We start from the raw sequence: 25,251 nt of genomic DNA, 5'->3' as shown, positions 1-25,251 counted from the left end.
TGCCTGTCACAAAATCTTCTGTGTTATTTGGGACAGGAAGACTGTTAAATCTGTGAGATGTTTAAATAAGTGTGTTGAGAGGGAAAATAAAATTATTTGTGGAGATTCCATGGTTCTAAGTGAGGCAGAGGCAGGAAAGTGGGTGTCATTTTTAGGAGGCTCAGTGGCAGCTACCGTGAATGTGCAAAGTGGGATCCACGCTGAGGGATGGTGGGGTGTGTAAAGGATGGATATCCAAGGAAATTTTATTTTATTGTATTGTATTGTATTTTGTTGTATTTTATATTATAGAAAGGAGTGCTGGCAGCCTCACTGGAAGTGAGTCTGCCAGGAATTGTCTGGGCTCACCCTGAAGGATTTTGCGGGACAAGAAGGGATTAGGATTGGGGCAGGGGTGTTTGCAGCACACTCACACACTGCCCTGGGAAGAGAGGCTGGAAAGGTTGGGTTTGATTCCCTTAGGAAGAGAACAGATGAGGAGGAATGATAAAATAACGGGTGGGGTGGGAAGGGGAGGTGGCAGTTCCCAGTTCTGCTCCAAGAACACGGAATTATAGAATAATTTGGGTGCAAAGGGACCTTAAAGCCCATCCAGTGCCACCCCTTCCACAGGCAGGGACACCTCCCACCATCCCAGGTTGCTCCAAGCCCCGTCCAACCTGGCCTTGGACACTTCCAGGGATGGGACAAGGACCATCAGCACGGCTGTGGGGCAGGGAATGTGTGGGGGGAAGGTTTTTTGGGACTTCAGTTGAATGGAGGAGCTGCTGCTTGAATCATATCTTATGTTATGAATTAAATTTCATTTTCCATTTTGGGGTTCTCCAAACGGATTACTGAGAGCAAAACAGCAAAAAATTCAATTTAGTCACTGTCAGATCAGTCTTGTGCAGACTTGAGGGGAAAGGACCCTCTGCCAAGGTCCATATTCATGGAACCATGGAATTGCTGAGGTTGGAAAAGAACTTGGAGATTACCAAGTCCAACCATCAACCAGCACCATGGTCACCACTAAAATATGCCCTTAAATGTCACATCCACACGTTTTTTGGAACTTCCAGGGATGGTGACTCCACAGTTTCTTCATCATTTACTGTCTCTATATGGGTTTAAAATTTACAACTAGAAATGGACTGAGGGAGGCACGTGGGGAGATGTTCAGGGCATGAAATATGTTCCAGCAACCTGTGTTTCACACAAGTTGTTACGGGCAGATTTACAGGTGAAGCGAATGAAACTCCTTGTCTGCTCTGCCTGACGTTTGTCAGATTTAAGGAGATAAATCAAATCCATGTGGTTTAGATGCTTCTCTGTGGGTTTTGTTTCCTCTGGCAGAGAATTTTATTGCAGGCTGTCACCCTCCTCTCCCTCTCTGTAGTAGCAGAAATGAGGTCAAGTCTGAGGGAATCAGTATGAGCTGAAAAGTTGGACAAATCTGAAAAGAAATAATATGAAATCCAGTGATTTTTGTACCAGTATTTTATAAATATATAATATATATTATCTATATCGCTAACGTATATGGTCCCTTCCAACTCAGAATATTCTGGGATTATTGTGTTATCTGAAGAAAATATTGTGAAATCCAGTGGTGCAATGGTGGCCAAGTTGTGCCAGGGGAGGTTTAGGTTGGGTATCGGGGAAAATTCCTACATGGAAAGGACTTTGAAGTCCTGGCACAGCTGCTCGGGGCAGTGGTGGAATCTGCATCCCTGGAAGTGTCCAAACGTGACCTGAGGATGTGGTTTAGTGGTGAACATGGTGGTGGTGCTGGTTGACAGTTGGACTTTTCCAGCCTAAGTGATTCCAGGATTCTGTGATCAAGGATTTAGGAAAAACCCTGGAGCTGCAAAGGAACAACTCGTAGGTGACAAGACTTTGGTTTCAAATCTGTCAAGAGAGTTGAAAAAGGGAGTGGAATCTTGTGTTTCCCAGGATGTGATCCTGTAGGAAGTACTGAGTTCAAGACTGGCCAGGGAGACTCAAACATTCCCAGTTTTCCTGTCCATCCCAATGGAAAGTGTGTGTAAGCAGGGAGTGATCTAGGGATGTTTATTGTGGTTACCCTCCTGAAAAACTTCCAAACATCTCTCAGACAGGACAACATTCCTTGGAGGTGTTGGGGATGGACTGGGGGATCTCCTGAGCTCTCTTCCAAATTTTTGTGATTCCTGGAAATTCGCTGGGATTATAACCCTGCCACCAGCGTGAAACACCAGAGGGCCAATCCACCAGCTCAGGGTTGTCAGAGCTGTGCAACTTTCCCTGTGTGATTTAGTTCCAAAGGCCGCCCTGCAGGTTGGGATTGGGAAGAACACGGCAATTAAATGTGGAATTAACGGGAGGGGGAAGGGACGTGTTGCATTTAACTTCACACTCATGGTTTAAGTGCCAGAATTAAAATCATCATCTCCCTGTGTGGTCTCCTTATTTGTAACAACTCAAGTGACATTAAAATTGGATTAAAATGAGCTTTTGGTTGAAGGACTGATATTAAAATCAAGGGAAGCTGAAGGAGGAGGGAAGGGGGTGGTTTCCATGCAAACTCCCCGTTGGCAGAGGGGAACTGTGGTGTTTATATGGATGTGCACCCATCCTCCTCCTCTTAAAAGCTTTATCCTCACTGCAGCCATGCCCCAGCATCCTACTTGCCTTGATTTATCAATTATTTACACTTGGGCTGGAATGCATTTAAACTTTTGGAAAATAAAGGTGGATATTAGTGCTCTGTTTCTGAGTGATAGGATCGGGGGAGCAGCAGCAGACTAATGGAAGGGAATAAGGGAGCACTTGGGAGCTGCTGGCTCATCCTTGACAGTGATTTGTGTGTCTGCAGGATTTCAAGTGCACAGAGTGTTTAAAATGTGCCTGTTGCCTTTCCTTTGTCTGCCTGCAACCTGTGGGCCTGGATTTTTTCGCCCTTCCTTGGATCCATCTCTTCTCGATGCCGTTTTTATTTGAATCTCGGCGATATTAAGGAATGCGCTCTGGATCTCTTGGACTCCTGGGCCTGGAGCTTTGTTCCACCCTGTGTGGTCTCTCCTAAGCTTCCTCCTTTTATCCCTTGTAAATAAAAGTAACAAATCTCCCTGCCCTGGTGTCCAGCCGAGTAATGGAACTTCTTCCATCCTTCTCTCTCAGCTTCCATGAACTGTTGCTGTGGGGCTTTTTTAACTTTTTAAAAAAATTTTTATTTTATTTGAAATAATTCTGCTTACTGGAAGCTGTTGCTGCTGGGAGGGGGAGGGAGAACTCCTAACTAACAGCTTCTTTGATCCATGGGAAGGGATTGGTGTCACACACCAATAAATAGGTAACTCTCCTCGCCGCCAACATTATTAGATTGCAGAAGACAGTAAATTCACAGACTCCCTTGTGAGTCACAAATGTCTTAAAAAACCTCACAAGTAATTATCTGAAATGGAGACAAGTTAATGTAGGTTTGTCTCTTCTAATTCTTGTTCATGGTTAGAAGCCATGTAGTAATTAGCTTTTTTTACTAAAGTTATATTTAAATATGTTAAATGTACCCTGACATAACGGGATTACAAGGGATACAAGATACAAGGGATACAAGTTACAAGGGATACAAGAAGGGGGTTTTTTAAATAATTGTGGTAGCTTGAAGTTGATGGGCGGTGTCTGTGCAGCGTCCTGAGTAAATAAATGCACTTTTAAGCACTGAAATTTCGGAGCAGGAGGGAATCGGTGCAGGGGGAGTGGCTGAATCTCGAAGGACAGAATTTACCGTGGTGGTGGCAGCTTTTCTTCTGAGCAAGCAGCACTTAAATGGTTGGAAAACTGGCGGAGTGCAGGAATGGATGTTCAGCCATCTGCTTTATCCTGGCTCCACCCTGTGGCATTCCCCTGCCAGTGGCACACACATTCCAAGGAATTCTGAATGAACCTGGACATGGGGTTTGGTGCCAGTGCAGGATTTGGTGTTGGCTTTTGTAAAGGTTGAGCTGTTACACACATGCACTGTGTTTTCCTGCTCCTGTCCCAGTCAGGGGCAGTTTTGTTCGGAATTATCCATCCCTGTCCCTGTCTTTGTCATTCAGTGCCATGTATCAAGAAAATGAATATTCAGGGCTATTGGAACCTGAATTCAAATATCCAGCCCTCTGGCCCGGATTAGTTGCTGACATGATACATTTTACCTCTTTTCCTTCAATTTTCAAACCTAATCCCCACCTCTCTTGTGCAATTGCAGTGCAAGCGAAGAATATCATCATTAAAAATTGACTGTGTGGCAGTAGCCTCAGGATGAGGCAGAATTTCACCAGGAAGGACCAGGCTCTGGGATTCCTGTTGGGGACAATCTGGATGAATTCACATCTCAAACAATGACAGAGCTGTTCTGCAGTAAAAGGCAGGATGGAGATGTCAGGGTGCTGTTCAGGAGAGGCCTTTTCTGAGCAGCAGCACCACTACGTTGCTTAAATCCTACAAAAACACGGAGTGGAGGGGTTTTTGTGCGAGGCTTTTAGCTTTAAAGTGGATTCCTGTTGCTACTGCATTTACACTTCCTTTTGGCAATCTGAAGAGCTGTTTTTACTGAAGGGAACAATGACGTGCGTGGTTGGGTTGGGTGTTGGAAGCCGCGGAGTGATTCCAGCAGCACTTACACTCTTCTGGGTAAACAAAAATGATGGCTGCAGGTCTGGCTGGAGAAATCTTATCTAAAATGATTTGAACACTTGCCAAACCCAGTGTGTTCTAGCAGGGCTGGGGAGTGCTTTGGAAATTAAGTGGAGGATTCAGGGCTTTCCAGCTGGAGGCTCAGGTGGGGCAGCCACAGCTGCTCTGGGAAACCTGTGGAGGCATCACCACCCTCCCAGCCAGCAATTCCCAATTCCCAATCTCCCATCCAGCCCTGCCCTCTGGCACTGGGAAGCCATTCCCTGGCTCCTGTCCCTCCATGCCTTGGCCCCAGTCCCTCTGCAGCTCTCCTGGAGCCCCTTTAGGCCCTGCAAGGGGCTTGGAGCTCTCTCTGGATCCTTCCCTTCTCCAGGTGAATAATCCCAGCTCTGCTTTTTCCTTCTCAGTTCCAGTTTCATTCTGATAGTCAATTGGTTTTTTTTCCTACCGTTAATAGAGGAGGAAAGATAATCTTTACCTGGGAATTGAAAGCCTCTTGCTTCTCCCTGCCCATTCCTCGTCTCTGTGTAGGAATTAATTCCATTGTTCCTACTCCATCCCTTTAAAGGCATCAGAAGTGTCTTGAAGGTCACATTCCTCCTTGAAACTGATGATGGTGTTTTTCCTAATCCCATTACAAGGCCCCTGGTATCATTAGATGGAACTGGTACTGTTTAGCTTCATTTGATAAGCTGATGAAAGGGGGAGGAAAAGGCTCCCTGATGCAGAAAGGCACTCAGGGATCTGCTGGAATGGAACATGTTCACAAACATTCTAATCTGCTTAACAGTGGCATTTTGGTGCTGCACCTTTACAGAGCAGCATAAAAGGCAGAAGGGAGCAATCCTGATGGATGCTTTGAAAAGCTGGGATGCCTCATGCACAGCAGCTGTAAACAGTTGGAAATTTTTATTGGTTTTCCCCCCCTCCCCGATCCTGAAAATGGGAATCTTGTCTATGCTGTGAGCTCCCCCCTCTGGCATCACAGTATTTGGAAGAACATCAAAGACCCCGAAGCCTTACAAAAATAGGTATTTCTGGAACAAGCTCAGGGGCACTTTCCTTGTTAAAATGTGATTTTAAGCCTCCAAAACCAGAGTGCTGCCAGCACTGCTACAACTCCCACCCGTTTGGGAAGGGGATGAATGTAAAACCATGGGTATTGTAGGTTTGACAAAGAGGTTCTGTAGTTCTGCTGTCATTTCAAAGACGTCAGTGGCCTTAAAGCTGGGCTTGAAATGGTGGCTGCTGGGTTGGTGTCAAAGGGGAACGTGCCCTTTCATCAACCTCTTGGTGGCACTGGGCTCGTTCGTACAGAAACCTCCATTTCTGCCCTGGAATTTTGCTGTTCTTTTGTAGGAACTCTTCACACCACTAATTTTAGGGGCCGTGTCTCTCTTTTAGGTGCTTTGCCTCCAGGCCACAGTTGTAGGTTAGATGTGGTTGGATCTTGGAGGATTTGGTCAATTAGAAAATGCCAGTGTGGGTTTAAAGGGGTCAGGAAAGCATTTGGTGTTGGTCTGGTCCTTGTCAAAGGGGGCTGGTGGGTGCCAGGGTCTTAAATCTGAAAAGGGTGAGATCTGAAAGTCAGTTCTGACATGCAAGAGGTGAAATAGGAATTTACAAAATGTAGGATTTTTTAAATGCAGCATCACAGCCCTTCCGGTGACATCTGTTTAAAAGCCTTTTACAGATAATGAGGTAACAACTTGGAGTTTAACTATAGCAGATTTCCTTTTTTTACTCCACTCTTCCTCCTTCACACTGGTTTGTAAATCACTTTTTGGGTGATGGCTCCTGTTCCAGCAGCAGATTACGAAGAGGTGGGTGGAAGTTTCCTGGGGTGGAAGTTTCCTTGCTCATCCTCCTTTTTTCAAGTCGTTCTGATGACGTTTTTAATTGATCTGGAGGAAGATGAAGCAACTGGTGGCTCTGTAGTTCTCTTACTCACTTTAATTAACTTTCATTGTCCTTACCCCGTTTCTTTCTCACTATTTTCTCTCTATTTACACTCTCTCCTCACTATTTGCTATTCCAAGGCAAAAACCTCTGCTCCTCAAATCGCTTGCTCAGCCTCTGAGTTAATCCCAGGTGCAGCTGCTCTTCCCTCAGATTAGGATTTGAATAAAATACTTATCTTACAACATTTTGGCATCCCACAGCTGTGTGTGGCTGCTGGGCAGCCCTGTAGGGAAGGGCAGGATGCACACACTAATAACAAAATCCACATATCCCTGCGAGTGAGTTGATACCAGAGACTGGAATCCTTCTGGTTGATGAGAATAAGTCTTAACTCAGGTTTAAAACAGGGCTTGGACTTCTTTCTGACTGACACATTCAGTTTTTCTATTGGTTCTAGCAGGTCTGTAGGTTACAAATGTGCAAATCCAGTTAATTATCAGCACCAGGGAGGGAGCCCAGGGCTTGAACTGGTCACTGGGAGCGTCGTGGGTGGCTCAGGGCTGGAGCTGAGGAGCGGCAAGCAGCACTCTGGCTGCTCTCAGGAGCGTTTGGCACCGAAGCACAGTGCAGACACACTAAATTTCCTCCTGCTGAAGAAGTTTGTGTACTTTTGACTGGTGCTAATTGATGGGCTGTGCCCTCGAGGGGCATAAATCTCTGCGAGTCAGATTTATGAGGACCCTTATGTTTGTTTGGCAGCGTGAGGCTTGTTCCAGGGATAAATGGAGCGAGTGGGGAGAGCTGACACGCTGACAAATGTTAGATCCTATTTCTCCCCTGGAATCCTGCAGCTTCAGAGCCATAAAACTTTAATTTCTGGCGTTTGGGACGAGCAGCTTGGAGCTGGGGAGCTGAGGACTGGGAGATGTGCAGGTGTTTCCTGAGGGAAGGATCCCCAGGTATTTTTGTTCTCGTGTGCTGGAGGGATATCACATGTTTTTGTCAAGTGCCTGATTAAGTTTGACATTTGAAAATAGAACTTCACGCCGAAATAAGTACTGTACTTGTGAGTATTTAATTAAGATGTTTAGTTCCTGTCAAGGTTGGTAGTTTCTCTTTCCTGTTAAGGGCAATACGTCTTCAACTGCTGAAATTTCAGAAACCTGTACTTAACCTTTACTCGTCATTCCATTTACATAGAAATCTGATTAACAACTTTTAAAGTTCAGAAGCTGCGACTAAATGCAATTAAAGCCCTTGTGGAGTCTGTTATTAAGAGCTGGCATTTAATGAAGACTGAGGGCACACTACTGTTACCATCCACACTGGAGCAGGATGTCTTAAGCAATTAGTTGAAGGCATGGAATACACAAAGCGTGCTGTATTACCCAGCAGTGAACATGGTTGGTATTTAAGCAACATGCTGTCTTTTTTTTTTTAATTTCTGCCCCTCTCTCTGCTGGATTATATGTGGCAGTTTGAGCTGCAAAAGCTCAGCTCAGGTGGGTTCAGCCCGGCCCTGGTTTTGCTGTGTGTTAGGATTCTTCTCTGGGAGGATGCTCTGAGAAGTGGGTGTGTGGCGGGCACTAAACATGAGTGGAGGTATCGCTTTCTTTGTGAATTAAAAATGTTTAGCTTTACTTCAGTTAGAACTATGAATTTCCAGCTGTATTCTTCCCCACCTCCAAACTGTGCAGAGCCACTGAAGCTTAGCTAAATTATAATTGCAGAGCAGAAATCTGCACTCAATTACCTGCTCAACTCTTACCCTCCTCCTTGACCTTTTTATGTGCTGCACGAACAAAAGGAAGTCCAGTCGAACTGACAGGGGGATATAATCCTTTAGGGAAATGTTTCATTTTATAAAGCAGGTGGTAAATACACCTTTCTGATCAAGTTCATTGTTTTGGTCCATTTTAGGGTGTATTTTGCTTGTTACTGGACCATATTTATTTCACCAGCTTATCACTCCTATCAGAAGGACCACATGCTAAAGAGGTACTTAGAATGGAATTGGAGAATCACGGAATGATTTGGGTTGGAAGGGACTTTAAAAGTCATCTCATTCCACCCCTGCCATGGGCAGGGATGCCTTCCACTATCCCAGGCTGCTCCAAGCCCCAGTGTCCAGCCTGGCCTTGGACACTTCCAGGGATCCATGGGCAGCCACAGCTTCTCTTGAGAATTCTGTTCCAGAGCCTCTCCACCCTCCCACCCAGCAATTCCTTCCCAATATGCAATCTAAATCTCCCCTCCTTGTGTGTGAATGCATGTGCAGACACAATACGTAAAAACACACATATACACACACAAAGGTGGTTTTATTTGGTCATCAAAGTCGTAGCAATTACAAGCTACCACCCTGAAGCTGACTCGGTTCACTTGCCAAAAATTCCAAAAGGATTTATTTTTCTTTATTTGTTTTTGTGTTTTGTTTGGGTACCAAGCGCCTGATACCAAAGTGAGGAAGTGGCCTTGTTACTCAGATGGTTTCTGCCACTGTAATCTGTGTTTGCACAACAGCTGAGGTGCCTGGAGAGAAATAAATGCTGTCCATTTGTTTTATGACCCAGTTAGTCAAATGGACTGTTGGTATCTTAAATACATTTGTCATCAGTGTTTGTTTCTCTTTTATTAAAATATATAAATAATCCAACAGAACTACGGGGAAAGATGGGGAAAAAAACCACCAGCTCAGATCTTGTTCCTGTTTGTAGAGACTGGGTTGGACATTGGGGCTTGGAGCAGCCTGGGACAGTGGGAGGTGTCCCTGCCCGTGCCAGGGGGTGGAATGGGATGAGCTTTAAGCTCCCTTCCAAAACCATTCCATGATTCAACACAGCACATTTGGCCTAGAGCTGCAGCACTAAGATTAAAACCCTTCTAATTTTTCAGCAATATTAACACATGGGCCAGGCTGAAAATCCTGGCAGCACTTTGCCTCCAAAAACAGCCTCAAGTTGTCCTTTCTCACTGCACTGACAGATTCCTGGGGTTCCCCCGGTGTCACTGGCCTCAATTTATTCGCTGGGTCTGGATAGCCCCAGTTTTCCACTTGTTCTGCTCTCATTGTCCTCGTGGAGGATTTTAATAAATCTCCTCTTTCAGTGGTAGAAGTTGTGCTCTGGCCCTGTACTTATTAAAAACCACAGCAAGACAGAACCTGAAAATCCACTTTAAAGTTAAGAAAAACCCAGATATTAAAAATATCCACTTAAAAGGCAAGAAAAACCACCTCCATTTAAATCCTTACACTAGGCCCTTGTTACTGAGGCAGGGTCCCTTCCTTGGGAGCTGTGGGAGCTGCTGTGGCAGTCTGGCTGGAAGTGGTGCTTTTCAAGTAGTTTTGTGGTTTGTTCCTTCCCTTCCTCCCTCCCTGGAGGGAGATGAACATTCCCAGGTAAGCAATAATTCACAATTAGCATTGATAATGAGGGGAGCACTGATAGCATTATCTGCAGAGTTCGGGGGGGATTTTTTTACTCTTTCCCAAAAATAAAAAACAGAAGGAATTCTTCGTGTGCAGGAATGGAATCATGAGGTGCCTTGAAAGAATTAATTCTGGAAGGGATTTTATTATTATGTTTCAGTTAAATGAATTGGAGGAGCAACAAGAAGATTAGATAAAGCGGGTTGAACAGCATTACAGGGTGTTCACAGCCCCTAAAAATCTAAGTTTTGTTCTTTCAGACTTCTCTTACTGCTTCTTCCTCTCACGTATTTGCCAGTTGTGTGCTCAGCCCATGTTCTCCATGTGCTAAAACTGACACAGGATGCTCAGAGCTCTTAGAATTCAATTAACTGTTCCTCTTTTTTATAGAAATGCCACAATTCCTGCAGCATTTTAATTATCGGGACTTTTGATACAGCAAATTACTGGGTAATTAGCCATAGACTGCTGTCTCACCAAGCTTTTCTTGCCTGGTTCTGGCAGTTTGTGAGCAGTTATCCTGTCTCCAGAGCTTGGAATCACGGAATAGTTTGGGTTGGAAAGGATCTGAAAGATCATCTGGTTCCAACCCCAATTCAGTCCTCAGGAATGATGCCTCTTCCCTGTGTTTGCACAGCAGTGCATCCAACTTGAATTCCCAGCTTTTTTCCTTTCAGGATTCATTTGCAGTTGCTTTCCTTGCCCCTGGAATCACCTGTGGCTGGATATCAGCATCTCTCAGGAGTGCTGTGCCTTCCCTCAGTGTTGTCTGATCCCACTGAACCCCGGGATGCTGGATAATTTGAATCTGCTGTTGTGTTTTTAACCAGCTTTCCTCATTGAAATACCGTTAGGAATCTCTCTTCTGCTTTGCTGTCCCCAGCTGCTGATTCCTCCCGCTTGGTCCAGCTAAAATGTAATTCCAAGGCTTTCTCAGAGGTTGGCACAGCTCAGGAGGAGCCCAGAGTGTTTCTGCCCCTGTCCAGGGTACCAAAGCATTAAACTGAAAATAAATCTTGCTGTCAGTGGCTGGTGCTGACACCAAAATGCCAGAGACATCTCCTCAGATCCGCTGAGGGTCATTTCTGTGGGGTTTTCCCTCCTACACTTCCCTCAGAGCCCTCAGTTGGAGATTCATTGCCAGTGAGTGCCAAAGACAGGCCTGGCTGAGAAGTTCCCACTGGCACAAAGCCATTCCCCAAACACAGACCTTACCAGCAGCTGGGTTCATTTCTTCTGTCAACTGGAAATGGTCCCTAAAGGCGCTGAGTTCCAGGGGTGATGGTCCCTCCATGCAGGAGCCTCAGAGCTGGCACTGGGTGGCTTTGAGCTGAAGGAGGGCAGGGTTAGATGGGATATCGGGAAGGAATTCCTAGCTGGGAGGATGGGAAGACCCTGGAATAGAATTCCTAGAGGAGCTGTGGCTGTCCCTGGATCCCTGGAAGTGTCCAAGGCCAGGTTGGAGCAGCCTGGGATAGTGGAAGGTGTCCCTGCCCATGGCAGGGGTGGAACTGGATGAGCGTAAAGGTCCCTTCCAACCCCAAATCATTCTGTGAGGGGTGCAGCAGCTTTGTGAAGATCCCCAGATGACACGGAGCTCTTGTGATCTTCTCACCTGACTGCTGCATAAGACAAGCCATGGGATTTCCTAGAATTAATTCCCATTTGCCAGAGGGCCTGTGCTTTAGGAAGGCTCCAGTCCTGACTGGGGGAAAGAGGAGTCAGTGCGAGACAGCAAATTGTAACCTTGGATATCCCTGGTTACTGTTGCTCTGGAAGTTTGTGCCTGACCCTTCACCACAGCCTGTTCAACATTCCAGCCTTTGGATTTGTAACAATAATTCCTCAGGGAAGGTGCTTCCTCAGCTCTGTGCTCTCTGTCCTGTGCTGGCTGCTCCAGTCACCCCTGAGCCTGCTCTTCTCTCAGCTAACAAGGCTGTTGTTGCTGGAATTCCTGTTTTTCCAGCTTTTTAATAATTTCCAGGCTGCTCTTGTGCCCCTTCCACCCCTTTTTCCCCGATTTCTTGGTTCATCATGCCAGGGTTTGATTTGGAATTCCGGATGTGAGACCAGAGCTCTGCTTTGCATGACCATTTCCAGTGACCTAATTAATACCCATTATCTTTAATATCCCCAAATTTTCCAGAGTCAACTTTACACAACAATCCCATAGATCAAGACTTCCTTTTCTTTCTGTAGAAGTAGAAATTTTCCTCTGCTGACACTGAAATCCTTACAGTACGTTGATTAGATTATTGAAAATAGCAATAAAAAGCATTAACAAGAGATGTGAATTTCTGTGTTCGCTTTATTACTTAACATTTTCTCCCCAAACATTATAATTTATAAACCTCCTGTAGTCATTTTCCATAGGAATGTGAGCCAGGAAAAGTTCAATCCGGAAGGGGTTTGCTGCAGCAACGCTTAAAGAATCATGGAATGGTTTGGGTTGGAAAGGACCTTAAAGATCATCCAGTTCCAACCCCAGGGACACCTTCCACTATCCCAGGCTGCTCCAAGCCTCATCCAACCTGGCCTTGGACACTTCCAGAGATCCAGGGACAGCCACAGCTCCTCTGGGAAAAACCACTTCTATGTGCTTCCATTGATTCAGCTTCCAGTCACTGTTGTTTTAAAAATGAAGATGGGTTGAATTTAGACTGAAAATGAGAAGGTTTCCATCCAGCAAAAGAAAAGGAGGCTGGAATAATCTGGTATTTCTCTTGGAGTACAGAGGACAAAAAGAGGCATTAAGATTTCTGAGAGCTTGTAAAATTCAGTGTCAGTGATTTTCTCATTTCTACTTGAACATTGTCCTGCACCTGCCTGGATTTCTTTGTTGACTTTGGGTGTTTTGGCTTTTGTCACGTCCTTGGTGGACAGAAATCTTTATCTCTTTCTGTTTATTTAAAGCTGAATTTGTCACCATCATAAGAATATTTTAAGCAGGACTTTTCCATCTTCTGGAAATCCGTGTTGCTGGACATGAATTCCATTATTCCCCCTTAATTCTTTTTTAATAGAATCTTCTATCATCTGTTCTGTGATATTGTCCCTGATCAATATCAGCTGGAGAGGCCAGTAATTACCTGGGCTTCTCATTCACCCTTGAAAAATTCGTTGTGTGGTGTTGGTTTTCCATGGATTTTCTGGACCCTCCCAAGTATCGGAAGGATGATGAAAACCAGGGTTCGTGGTGTGGAGTTTGAAACTGGTTTGGTGATGGAGCAGAGTTCCATCCGAATTCAGAGTCTGTGAGGGTCTGAAATACCAATTACAGCTTTTAATTTATGGAATAGAATTGATTCAGAGCTCAGCCCTTCTAAAACCTCACAAAAGGTACCAAAAATGAATTGATTCAGCTGTCACCCAGGTGTGTTTTACTGCCCATAATTTGTTCGGGTCAATCTTGGACATGATAAGGCATAAAAACTTACCCAGCTTGTCCTGGGGCTCAGCCAAGGAAGGAAAATGTGGACCTGGAGTGTCACAGGAGCAGATTTGTCTTTGCCCCAGGGCTGCAGTTCAGAAGGACAGAGCAGAGTGAGCGTCAGCAGCTCAGCGTGACAGACAGGCCGCACACACTGCCACGACCTTTTGGAATCAGAGAATTTAATTACACCTCCAAATCCACAAAAACTGCTTTTTTCATAAAACACTTTCTATTAATTTTCGTTCCCAAAGAGCAGCTGGATACAGGGTGCTTTGTTCTCCTGCTTTATGGACAGCTTTATTTGTCTGAGGGATGTAAACACAGCCCACGGATGGCAGGATTCAGCCAGGGAGCACAAAGTCAAAGTCCTTGTTCCAGATGAATGGGATGCTGCAAACTTCACAGTCCCTCATAAATCTTGCTGTGCAGCCACGTGATTAATGTCTAATGAGGTTTTTGATTGATGCCTTAGCAACTCCTAATCAGGTGTTGGGGGACCAAATCAGGAAATCCCTTACTTGGCTGCTTCGGGAAAGCTCCTTTCGCTTACACAGGCAGGAGGGGCCTGGTTTTTCTTGCCTTTTAAGTGGATATTTTTAATATCTGGGTTTTTCTTAACTTTAAAGTGGATTTTCAGGTTCTGTCTTGCTGTGGTTTTTAATAAGTACAGGGCCAGAGCACAACTTCTACCACTGAAAGAGGAGATTTATTAAAATCCTCCACGAGGACAATGAGAGCAGAACAAGTGGAAAACTGGGGCTATCCAGACCCAGCGAATAAATTGAGGCCAGTGACACCGGGGGAACCCCAGGAATCTGTCAGTGCAGTGAGAAAGGACAACTTGAGGCTGTTTTTGGAGGCAAAGTGCTGCCAGGATTTTCAGCCTGGCCCATGTGTTAATATTGCTGAAAAATTAGAAGGGTTTTAATCTTAGTGCTGCAGCTCTAGGCCAAATGTGCTGTGTTGAATCATGGAATGGTTTTGGAAGGGAGCTTAAAGCTCATCCCATTCCACCCCCTGGCACGGGCAGGGACACCTCCCACTGTCCCAGGCTGCTCCCAGCCCCAATGTCCAGCCTGGCCTTGGGCACTTCCAGGGATCCAGGGGCAGCCCCAGCTGCTCTGGGAATTCCATTCCAGCCCCTCCCCACCCTCCCAGCCAGCAATTCCCAATTCCCAATCTCCCACCCAGCCCTGCCCTCTGGCACTGGGAAGCCGTTCCCTGCCTCCTGTCCCTCCATGCCTTGGCCCCAGTCCCTCTGCAGCTCTCCTGGAGCCCCTTGAGGCCCTGCAAGGGTCTGAGGTCCCCTGAGTCCTTTCTCTGGAGATCTCTCCTGTCCCCTTGGCTGTGTCCTGTCACTGCTCAGCCCCGTTTCCAGTTAATTACTTCATCCTGAAGAATTTGTGGAACTGTTGAATTCAGGGCACTGGAGCAGAAAGAGCTTTGATCTGCCTGGCCCAGTTTCTCCTATGCTTGAATTTTTTAACTGAAAAATGAATTCCCAATTCTTGTTTCCCTGTTTTCATCTTCTTAGAAGTATCCACATCCCTGGAATTGTCCCCGGCCAGGGTGGACAGAGCTTGGAGCAGCCTGGGATAGTGGAAGGTGTCCCTGCCCATGGCAGGGGTGGCCCTGGATGGGCTTTAAGGTCCCTCCCAATCCAAACCATCCCGCAATTCGATGAGTTTTGAGGATGATTATCAAAATCAGCTTTTACAGCTTCTTTTTCAGAGCCTTGTATCCAACCATCCTCCCGTGCCCATCTAGGAAATAGTTTAATAAAGAAAATTAACAATTAATCAACAGGTTCCTCTCATTTTCCCCCATCTATTGCATTTTCTGACTATCTTAGATCAAACCCAGCTCCTGGTTCTCTGTTTCACCTGTTACCCACAGGGATCATTCATTCTGCTCCCAACCCAACAGTCTCTTGGCTTATTGTAGTCCTGGATTTCACACTGCATATTCCCTACTCCTGGATATAAAGTGACACCGGAATCACAGAATCCATCATAAATAGGTTTCATCCATAATGGGAGAACAAATTGCTTAATGTTTTTCTTTTCTTTTTTTCAATTGATTAAGTTTGAGGGTTTAATTAGATTTTTGTGGTGATTTTCAGGTTGTTAATTGAAGTGGAGAAGATGAAATGCAAGTAGGTGAATACAAACGGGTTTGGTAAATTAGTGTCAAAAATTAGCACAGTGATTATTTTTACCAATAAACACGAATTTTCAAAGCCTGTGCTCAGGTAAAGTTTTAATTGAGACGGTTTTGGAATCAGATTTTCTGTGTATTTGTATTAATATTTTTTTTCCAAGCCATCCCAAGTTGTTTCTAATGAGGGGCATGATTCCATTTGCCTGGCTATTTATTCCGGTGTCATTTGTTTCAACTTAGGCAGCACAGGAGTGATGGATTCTTTTCATTACATCCAGCTCTCTTTGATGGGCTTTGACTGGCTAATTATTCACATGGAGCACATTCCCAACAGCCTCGGAGTAGGGAAAAATTCCTGGAAATAAACAGTGACTTTTGGAATACGCTGACAAAAGTTCATTTTTGAGGGCTTTCTTTTCATCTTCAGACACAAGGAAATGAAAATGGAATCACTTGGAGTCTGGTTTTACTTCTTCACCTTAAATAGCATCAAACATTGGGCTGCAAGGGTTTCACAGGGGGGACCCTCATGTCACAAAGGGACCCCCCAGCCCCTCAGTGAGTGATTTGGGATTGGAAAATCAATCCGAAGCTCCACTGGCAGCTGTGGGAATTCGTATTTTCAGTGATGAAAGAAGCCTGGTTGGGTTGGGAGCTATAAAAGGACAATTTTTGCAGCTTTCCCAGGGTATTTTCCATCATAAATGACCCCCAGCACATGCATGGATGTTTCCTATTTCTCCATATAAATATGTAGGAAGTATTCAAGCACATAAATGCATTTATAAACCAAGGTATTTTAACTGCACAGCTCACTATTGCAAACCTTTATGTTTTTAGGAGCATTTATTATGTTTATAATCAGTGTACAAAGCTCAGCCACCCACTCCCCGTGGCTGCCATGGGTGGAATCACCGCAGGGAAGTTTTTGCAAGTTCCTTTTGGGACCATCAGAGGCTTGGAGCAGATTGAGTTGGTCAAAAACCCCATCCCTGGAAGTGTCCAAGGCCAGGTTGGACAGGGCTTGGAGCAACCTGGTCTGGTGCTCGTGGCAAGGGGTGGGACTGGATGATCTTGAAGATTCCTCCCAATCCAAACCATTCAGGGATTCTGAGGAATATAAAAGAAGCTTTTGCCAAATTAGAGCCGGTCCTCAGGAGCCCATTTTTTGAAAATAAAGCCGCTTTTCTGTCAATTAGAATTTTTGTTTTACCACTTTTCCATACAAAGAACCTCAAAGTCCCAGGCCTTCCAGGGACATGCTAATGGTGCTTTACCCCAGCTGCTGAGCTCTCTTCCTTCCTTCCTTCCTTCAGATGCTGCTGACCGAGTACCTGGACATGAAGAACACGCGCACGGCCTCGGAGCCCTCGGCCCAGCTCAGCTACGCCAGCTCCGGCCGCGAATTCGCCGCCTTCTTTGCCAAGAAGAAACCCCAGAGACCCAAAAACCCTCTCTTTAAGTAAGTGCTGGGGTTTTGAAGCTGTGCCTAAGCTGCCTTTGGTCCCTCAAGTGCTGCTGGTAATCACAGTTTCACAGTGTGAGAGGTGTGGAAGTTCCGGGATGGGGATTTAATGCCCGGAGCTGAAGATCTGTTACGGATTCAGCGCTGGGTTTTAGAGCTGAGCTCTTCCCAGGGCTCATTCCAGGACTGGGAATCCCATTACAAGAGTTGCTGCAGAGCATGGAGTGATCCATTATGCCTCTCTTTGTCCATGGTAAATTCAGGAGCTGTTGGAGGGAGCGATAAAGGGCACTGGACAAAGGGAATTAAGATAACTGTGTAATTACTGCATGGACTAAGCACTTAATCCTGTCACTAACTCCTTTAATTCAATGGTCAGGCTGCAAAGAATTAAGTGGTTGGGAGGAGAATGTAAGAGAGAGGATGAGAGAGGCTGGGTGGCCAAGGGAAGGATTTGGGAGAGCAAATTCGTGCAGGGGCGAGGAGTTGCTGAGCAGCGCTGGTGGGAGAGGAGATTCACACCTGGATTTGGGGGAGCTGTGCTGGAATTTTTTTTTCTCCCACTGCCTACCTGTGCTGGCCATTCTCTTGGGCCTCTTGAGGATTTTGGGGAGGAGCAAAAAGTGCTGTTTTGGCAGAGGTGCTCCTGGTGGATGTCCTCTGACACTACCTGAGATCCCAGTTAGAAATCCAGGTCTTCCACCCCACCTTGGCTCTCCCAGGATGAGCTCTCCTGTCACCTCCTGTTATTAGAGGTTGTGTTGCCTCCTTCCTCTGTCAACCCATGATTATTACCCCCCACCCTTTTCTTTAACTCTCCCATGGTTGCTTTGGGCTGAGACTCACACTTTGAATTAATTCCGAACTGCAGATTGGAGCAAAATAGGGCTGCTCATCCCATGTCTGTTCCTGGGTGTACAAGGACCCAAGTTTGGGGTTTGAGAACTAAGTTTGGGATTTTGAGGAATGAGGATGCTCTGGTTCACCTGGAGCAGAGTTGAGGCTGGGGAGAGTTTGTCAGCAGAGAGGAGGTGGCTGTAATTGTTTCCAGGAAGGTGGGAGCAGCATCTCTCACCACTCCTGGTGCTGTCACTGAGCGGTGCCGTCACCGCAGTGACAGCAGCACTTACTGGGATCTCTTATTTGGTTATCTGGCTGCTGTCAGCTGTCACCATATCTATGGAAATCTCCCTTGAAATGGAATTTCTCAGCCCACTGAGGTTTGTACGTGTTTGATGGAGTGTTATTCTTGTCTCCCTTCCCATCTTCAGTGCTTTCCGTGCCAGGCTCTTTTCCCTGCCTTTCCATTAGCTCTGGCCAAATCAGAGGAGCTTTCCTCTTGTCACCACAATATCTGCATTTAATTCCTCAGGAGTCTCTTAGGGCAGGGCTCCACCTCGTGTTTTGCTCACAGGGGGATGCAGGTGTTGGTACTGTGTCCTGTGGTAGCTGTGAGCTCATTTAATTAATATTAAATATTTCTGAAAACTCCTCAGTTGTGTCCTGCTCTCTGGAAGTCAGTAGCTGGTATTCAGAAGACACTTTGAACCCTTATTTCCTTATCTTTAAAGTGGGTATAACAAAAAAAAATGAAAAATATTTATTTAGTTGCAATGTTAGCTTGAAAAAGGAAGCTTCAGTTGAAGGGTAATTTGGGAATTTGGATAATTCATGCCACCATAAACCTGGTTTTCTTCTCTTGCCAAAGGTAGCCAAGGGCATGCTCAGGTTGCCAGCTCAGATTTCCAAGATGGAAATCGGGAAATAGGACAGGAGTGAATTGTGCAGACAAATGTTGAACACCCAATAAATCAGTCCCAGACTTGGCTGTAATTCTGTGCAATTCTAAATAAAACAAAAATATTTTGAAAGCTTTGTGGGAGCATCAGCATTGGGAAAGGAGCTACAAGGGGAGAGGAGTGAAGTGGGAATAGGAATGTGGGGAAGAGCAGCTCAAGGAGGTGGCAGAGGAAGGGAAGTAGGGGAAAAAAACGGGATGGTTGTGGAAGAGAAGGGATGAGATGTGGGTTTGATGCCTGGAAAGACCTGTGGGATAATGCTGCACTCATTGTCTCACTGGGGCCAGAAGGGAGCACATGGGGAACACAGAGCCAAGAATTTACAGCTCATTTAATTAAAGTCTGAGGGGTTTGTTGTATTTTGATAAATCATTATTAGTTCAGTTGCAATAACACCAACACTCCCAGTCCAAATTAAAGCAGAAAAGCCTCATTAATAGTAATAACCTCAACACTGGTGCCCAGGAAAGCTGTGGAATGCTTTCCCCTTGTCTGTGGCGCGATGCTCGTGTTCCCAGTGTCCCTCTGAGGCTGATTCCATCTTCCTTAGCTGTGGGATTGGGGAGGGAGTGAGGGGCGTTACACCAAATCATCAACATCTTGAGGTCTTCTTGTGGCAGAAGTTTCCTTTCCAAGTCTGGTGTCCACTGAGGCTGTTTGAAGGTGCTTTGTCCCCACCACGAGCTCCCTTCTCCTGGTCCCCAGAGCCTATCCAGGCACTCCCAGGACTGGGTGTTTTTGGGAAGTGCCCACCTGGAGCAGCAGCCATGGAGAATGTTCCCAGCACTGAGCTCAGGCAGGTTGGGCACGAGGCCCTTGGCCATGGGACACTTGTGGTCACAGGGACTTTGAGCTGTCCTGAGTCACTGAGGTGTCAGATCAGAGCCCAGTCTGGGGCCTTCTACTATAAGAGGCAAAAATCCTGTTGATGGGGCAGAAATAGTTGTAAAAATATTTGGATTGTGGACTATTAAAGCCATACCATTAGACTGGTGTCTAACTTCCAGGAGAATAATACATTTTCATTTTATATTGTTTGGAGCTGAGTGGTGCTCACAGGAAGGATGCTTCCAGGGCTGGATTTATTTAATTCCTTTGAATTCCAGGTTTGAATCCTCATCCCATGCCATCAGCATGAGCGCCTACCTGCGGGAGCAGAGGAGGGAGCTGTACAGCAGGAGTGGGGAGCTGCAAGGTATGGAAAGGGATCCTGTGGTAATTGGGTAATTCCCTTCTGCAGGAGCTGGAATATCCTGTCCAGCCTCCGTCAGGTATTGATCTCTGCTCTAAACCTCTCCAGGTTTTAAGCTCTTGTTTATTATGAGGTTGTGAAGGGTTTATCTTCATTCTCTCAGCATTTTCAGCTGGAGGTCAAGGTCTTAAAAAATGTTCTTAAAACAATGGGTGAAATACAGACAGCCTCACCTTGAGCACGGGGTTTGGATACTGGAGTAACGTTGGATATTTATCTGCAATTTATTTCCTTACTGTGATACTTACCCTGCACTGCTTTGGGAGCTGAGCTCAGGCAGCTCAAATTTGAAGCTGGATGGACTGAAGTGACCAATTTGTTGTGTTTTGTACATTTGAAGAGTTGCAGAGTGTTTGCAGATGGTGAATTTGGGGACTTGGGCTGCTCTTGCTGATTTATATTGCCTGTGGCAAGTGCTGCGTGTGCCCAGGGAAGTGTTTCCTGCTCCAAGCGTGGCATCATTTCACCTGTTTTTCCTCAGTGATCCAGTGGTTTGGTTTGGCAGCAGAATCCAGGGAATATCCTAAGACTGTCCTGATCATGTCCAGCAGGATTAAATTCTTTTGTATCATCTATTCCAGTTTCTTCCCGGGCTAATCATAACAAGAAAATAATTTATGCTCTTCAGTATTACAGCGATGACCAAGGGTAGAATTTCTCCTGGAACTCTTGTCCGTGATAATTTTCAGCTGGCTTTTAATTGAGAATGTTTTATCATATGCAAGAGAATTTTTGGATGACTTTGTTTTCCCCTCCTCTTCCCATAACCTGTCTTCAGCGACAACTTAAACCCACAAGGGTGTGAAAAAAAGCCTTGAGAGCCAGAGATTGTCCTTGTGACAGACTGATTCACTTGGGTGACTGTAGGGGTGATCTCAGCATGGATGATCAGCGGTGTAATGGTTCTGTGCTGAGTTCTGAGATCCTTTTGGGTGGACTGAGAAGGAAGAACCTGAGCTCCCGATGTGCTGAGGGTGACGGCTGCCCACACCCTGATCCCACAGCATGTGGGAATGAGGGGAAGTGGAGGTACCTGTCAGCTAAATTGGGATCTCACCTTCTACACACACTTGGGAGGTGTTGAGCTCACAGCTCTCTGCCTTTTGGCATTCAGGTTCTCACCTTCAAAAGTGTCACACACCCAGGACTGGCTGAGGGAAGTCACCAGGGTCAGTGGGATGTTGTTAAGCTGTTCAACCCCATTACCAGGTTTTATTCCAGGAGGATTTAAGTAGTTACTTCTCCACAGTTATGAGCTCTTTGTTACGAACTGGGACAAATGTGGGCTCAAAGCCGAGAATTTTGCAGCTGTTGAGAACTTTGAGCTTTGTGGGGCCATCAGGGAGCCTGCAGCACTTGCTCCAGAATTTCCTGTCCCTTTGGGATGAGTCCTCTTGCCTTCTATCATTCCCAGATGTCCATGTGGCTTTAAAAACAAGCAGAGAACAGAATTGACTCTCTCCATATCCGTGTCCTGCTCCAGGTACCTCATGGCTGAGATTTGGGGATTTTTGTGGTTATTGCTGTTACAACTGAGGGTTTTAAGGAGCTCCTGTGCTGGGTTTGGAGCTGGTTCAGAACCAGATTTCATGGAAGAGTGATTCCATGTGGATACAGGACAAATCTTGGGGGAGCATTTGGGATGAGGAGGACATTGGGAGCTGCTCAGGCTGCTCATTCCCCACGGGATGGGGAAGAACAAAGCCCAGGAGCTGACAAAGAAGTAAAGGACAGAACACAGGAATTAGTGTGGAGAGGGCCACAGTCCTGCTGCCCTTTGCAGCTCAATTGGAAGAGCCTGGATGTGATGCAATAGGTGACAAAAAGTCGGTGTGGGCAGTCAGTGGGGACAATAGATGAGATGACTTTGCTGAGGTTCTTTGCAGTTGAACCATCAAGAAAAGTTTCCCTTTGAACTTCACGTTAAAAATGCAGTAACCTCTGTCTCTATTATGAGCTGCTGCTCCCTTTTAGGTAGCTCATTAATCTTCCCGAATCCCAGACCACAGCAAGATCTGCATTTGGATTTTATATATATATATACACATATATATATAAAAATTTTTTTTTTTATCCCTTTTAAAGAGAAATACAATTTAATTGTTCAATCAGGTTCGTGGAAAGCAGGCATGTGACACTCTGTCTTCTGTGAATGCTGCACAATTTCTGTTCCCAACAGCCTTATCCACAGGGATGATTTTTCAGTGGCAGCAGGGGGAGGGTGACTTGTTAGGGAATCTTTTTTCCTGAAAAGATCTTCAAAGAAACATATGCATGAAAAGAAAGGAATTTACAGAAGTTTGGCTCACGCTAACTTTTTGAAATAAGAATTTAATTTAAATAGCCTTAAAAACGTGTGAAGATCAGAGCGATGCTTTGTCATTAACCCCTTTGATTTGGACTGAAATAGTGCAGAGCACGAGGCTCACATTATCCCTCAGTGGGAGAAAGGGACCTGGTGCAAGTGATTTAGAGCTGCAATTCTTCTGTCTTATTCCACTGAAATTGCAGGAGAAAGATTTGGCCATGTGTTTTTCCCTTGAAGTTGGACACACGAGTTCTCTGATAGCTGACATTAAAATAAAGGTGGGGGCAGGTACATAACTGAAATATTTCCCTCTGGACTGGTACGGTCTGGGGAGAGCTGGGGGTGCTCACCTGGAGAAGAGAAGGATCCAGGGAGAGCTGAGAGCCCCTTGCAGGGCCTAAAGGGGCTCCAGGAGAGCTGCAGAGGGACTGGGGACAGGGCCTGGAGGGACAGGAGCCAGGGAATGGCTTCCCAGTGCCAGAGGGCAGGGCTGGATGGGAGATTGGCAATTGGGAATTGCTGGCTGGGAGGGTGGGGAGGGGCTGGAATGGAATTCCCAGAGCAGCTGGGGCTGCCCCTGGATCCCTGGAAGTGTCCAAGGCCAGGTTGGACATTGGGGCTGGGAGCAGCCTGGGACAGTGGGAGGTGTCCCTGCCCATGGCAGGGGTGGGATGGGATGAGCTTTAAGGTCTCTTCCCACCCAAACTACTTTGGGATTCCAGGAACTTCTCAGGTTGCTCATCTCTGGCAAAGGATGGCAAATGTGGCAATAAAACAAAGCTCTGCTATAACGACACAATAAATTATAGTGGATAATTTTTGGAAACTCCACAGACTTTTTTTTGCTTGCCGGGTGATAAATGGAAAGTCCTGAACACCCCTCTGATACAAATTTAAATTCGGGGAGTGGGTTTTGTCACTCCCCACTCTGCTGCTCATCTCTTCTCCACCCAAGCCTGAAAAATTCCTTACCATAAGGTTTTAAGTAATTAAAGAAAATCAACGAGAAACTCTGCTAATTAAGATTGTGACGCCAAGAAACAGCATCAGAGGCGAACGGGATCTGATATGACAAGGGCACGATGTAAGGCCAGGTCCAGGGAAAATGCAGTTATTTGTAGGTGCCGTGTTCCATTTGGATTCACCGAAGGGCTGCCGGAGGGAGCCAGCTGTGCTCAGCAGTGACAGAAACCAATCCTGACATTTGGGATAATGAAAATGCGGTTCAGCACCTCTCAGAGATGTGTATGATAATGTGTTGTCAGTCAGAGGTGGTGGGGAGGGGGAGAGGGAATGGGATTCGTGTCTGGTTAAAGGAGACGTTGTGACAAGTGGCCTGTGCTGGTTAAAAATACTCCTTAAGGAATGATGGGGAATAAACCAGAGGAAAAATCAGCTGAGGAGGGGGAGCTGATGTGATATCCTGAATTTCCTGTCACACCACTGCTTTTGTCTCCTCGTGGTGTGCAGGATCACAGTTGGCTCTGAGCTTGGGCAGGGCTGGGGGAGAGGGAAGAGTAGGGCTTTGCTGGGGTTTGCCAGCTCTAATGCAAGTGGCTCTCCCAGCCCTTGGAATGCCATCCCTGATTTCCTTGGCGTGTGTTTGTCCCGGTGTAGGGGATTAGCGGCACGGCCTCTTCAAAGGCTGCCCAATCAAGGAGGGGTTATTAAAACCAGGCTGCTTTATGACTGAGAATTAATTAGAGCAGCATTTTCATGCAAAACATCCAATTTTTTGATTAGCAATGGAGCAGGGCCACAATTAACACTCTAGGAAGCTTAAATTTCCAGCGTTTTGATTCTCGGGAAATGAGATTATCAAACTGGGGTCAGGCCCTTGACGGTAAAAGGGGGATTATGTGTAAGAAAATCGTTTGTTTCTTGATTTTTCCTCGGAGATTGTTATCAAAGCTACAACAATTCAGAGGGAGATGCCTAAAAAAGGAGGCAGGAGGGTCCCTTTGCTTTGTCAGTGCAAAGAGCTCCTGGTGTTGGGGAGAGCACGTTTGGCATTTCATCTCCAGCAACAGGTTCCCATTGCTGGGTGGGGTCAGCCCTCCTTTTCCCATCCATGTGTGTTTGTTTTTTTCCTTTTTAACAATGTTTTTGATCCCTTTCAGGTGTCTAAATGTGCGCACTGCTGCTTATTAAAGGCTGACCTCGGCCAGCAGTCGGGTCTGTGAAAAAGGATCAGGGCATCTCCGTTAATCCTGGAGAACATTTTGGAGGGGTCAGATTTCCCATTTCATTCCTGTCACTTCTCAGGGAGATGTGAGGTGTTCAAAGTCAGGCTTGGGCTGTGAAATCTCTGCTTTGTGTCAGGGACTGTGAGCAAGGTAAGGCAGGAGGAGGAATTTTGGTGTCAGGGAGATATTTACTGCCAGGTCAGAGGGTGCCAGTGAGCACCGTGAGCGTCATGATCATGGGATGGATTTGGGCTGGAAAGGACCTTAGAGACCATCCAGTTTCAACCCCATTTCCATGGGCAGGGACACCTCCCACTGTCCCAGGCTGCTCCAAGCCCCAATGTCCAGCCTGGCCTTGGGCACTGCCAGGGATCCAGGGGCAGCCCCAGCTGCTCTGGGAATTCCATTCCAGGGCCTGCCCACCTCGGTCTTGAGCTCAGGCTCCTCTTGCTTTAATCTTTAGCCCCTTGCACTCTTCTCACCTTAGAGCCCAAACACCCCTCAGGTGCCACATGGTCCTTTTGGAGAAGGAAAACCAAAAAATAGGGGCATGAAGGGGGTGTATTCTTGTAGAGGAGCTTCTCAAATAGAGAGATGGAGAATCAATGCTGGCATCAGCTTTGAGTTCTGTCACCGGCTTGGATTCTCCATCCTCACAACTCTCCCACTACTGCC

General features: G+C 46.1%; 1 protein-coding gene across 2 annotated transcripts in view; it reads left to right on the top strand.

Moving 5' to 3' along the window:
* The window catches only part of EXOC4 (exocyst complex component 4), a 285,356-nt gene that overhangs the window by 64,029 nt on the left and 196,076 nt on the right, over positions 1-25,251 (top strand). For both annotated transcript variants that reach the window (XM_039570880.1, XM_039570879.1), the window contains 2 exons: positions 16,883-17,028; positions 19,937-20,025. In XM_039570880.1, coding sequence (XP_039426814.1) covers positions 16,883-17,028; positions 19,937-20,025 — 235 coding nt within the window. The remainder of the gene's footprint in view (positions 1-16,882; positions 17,029-19,936; positions 20,026-25,251) is intronic.

This window comes from Corvus cornix, chromosome 1A (genome assembly GCF_000738735.6).
Source record: "Corvus cornix cornix isolate S_Up_H32 chromosome 1A, ASM73873v5, whole genome shotgun sequence".
NCBI classification, from domain to species: Eukaryota; Metazoa; Chordata; class Aves; order Passeriformes; family Corvidae; genus Corvus; species Corvus cornix.
This window is presented reverse-complemented; position numbering and strand designations above follow the sequence as displayed.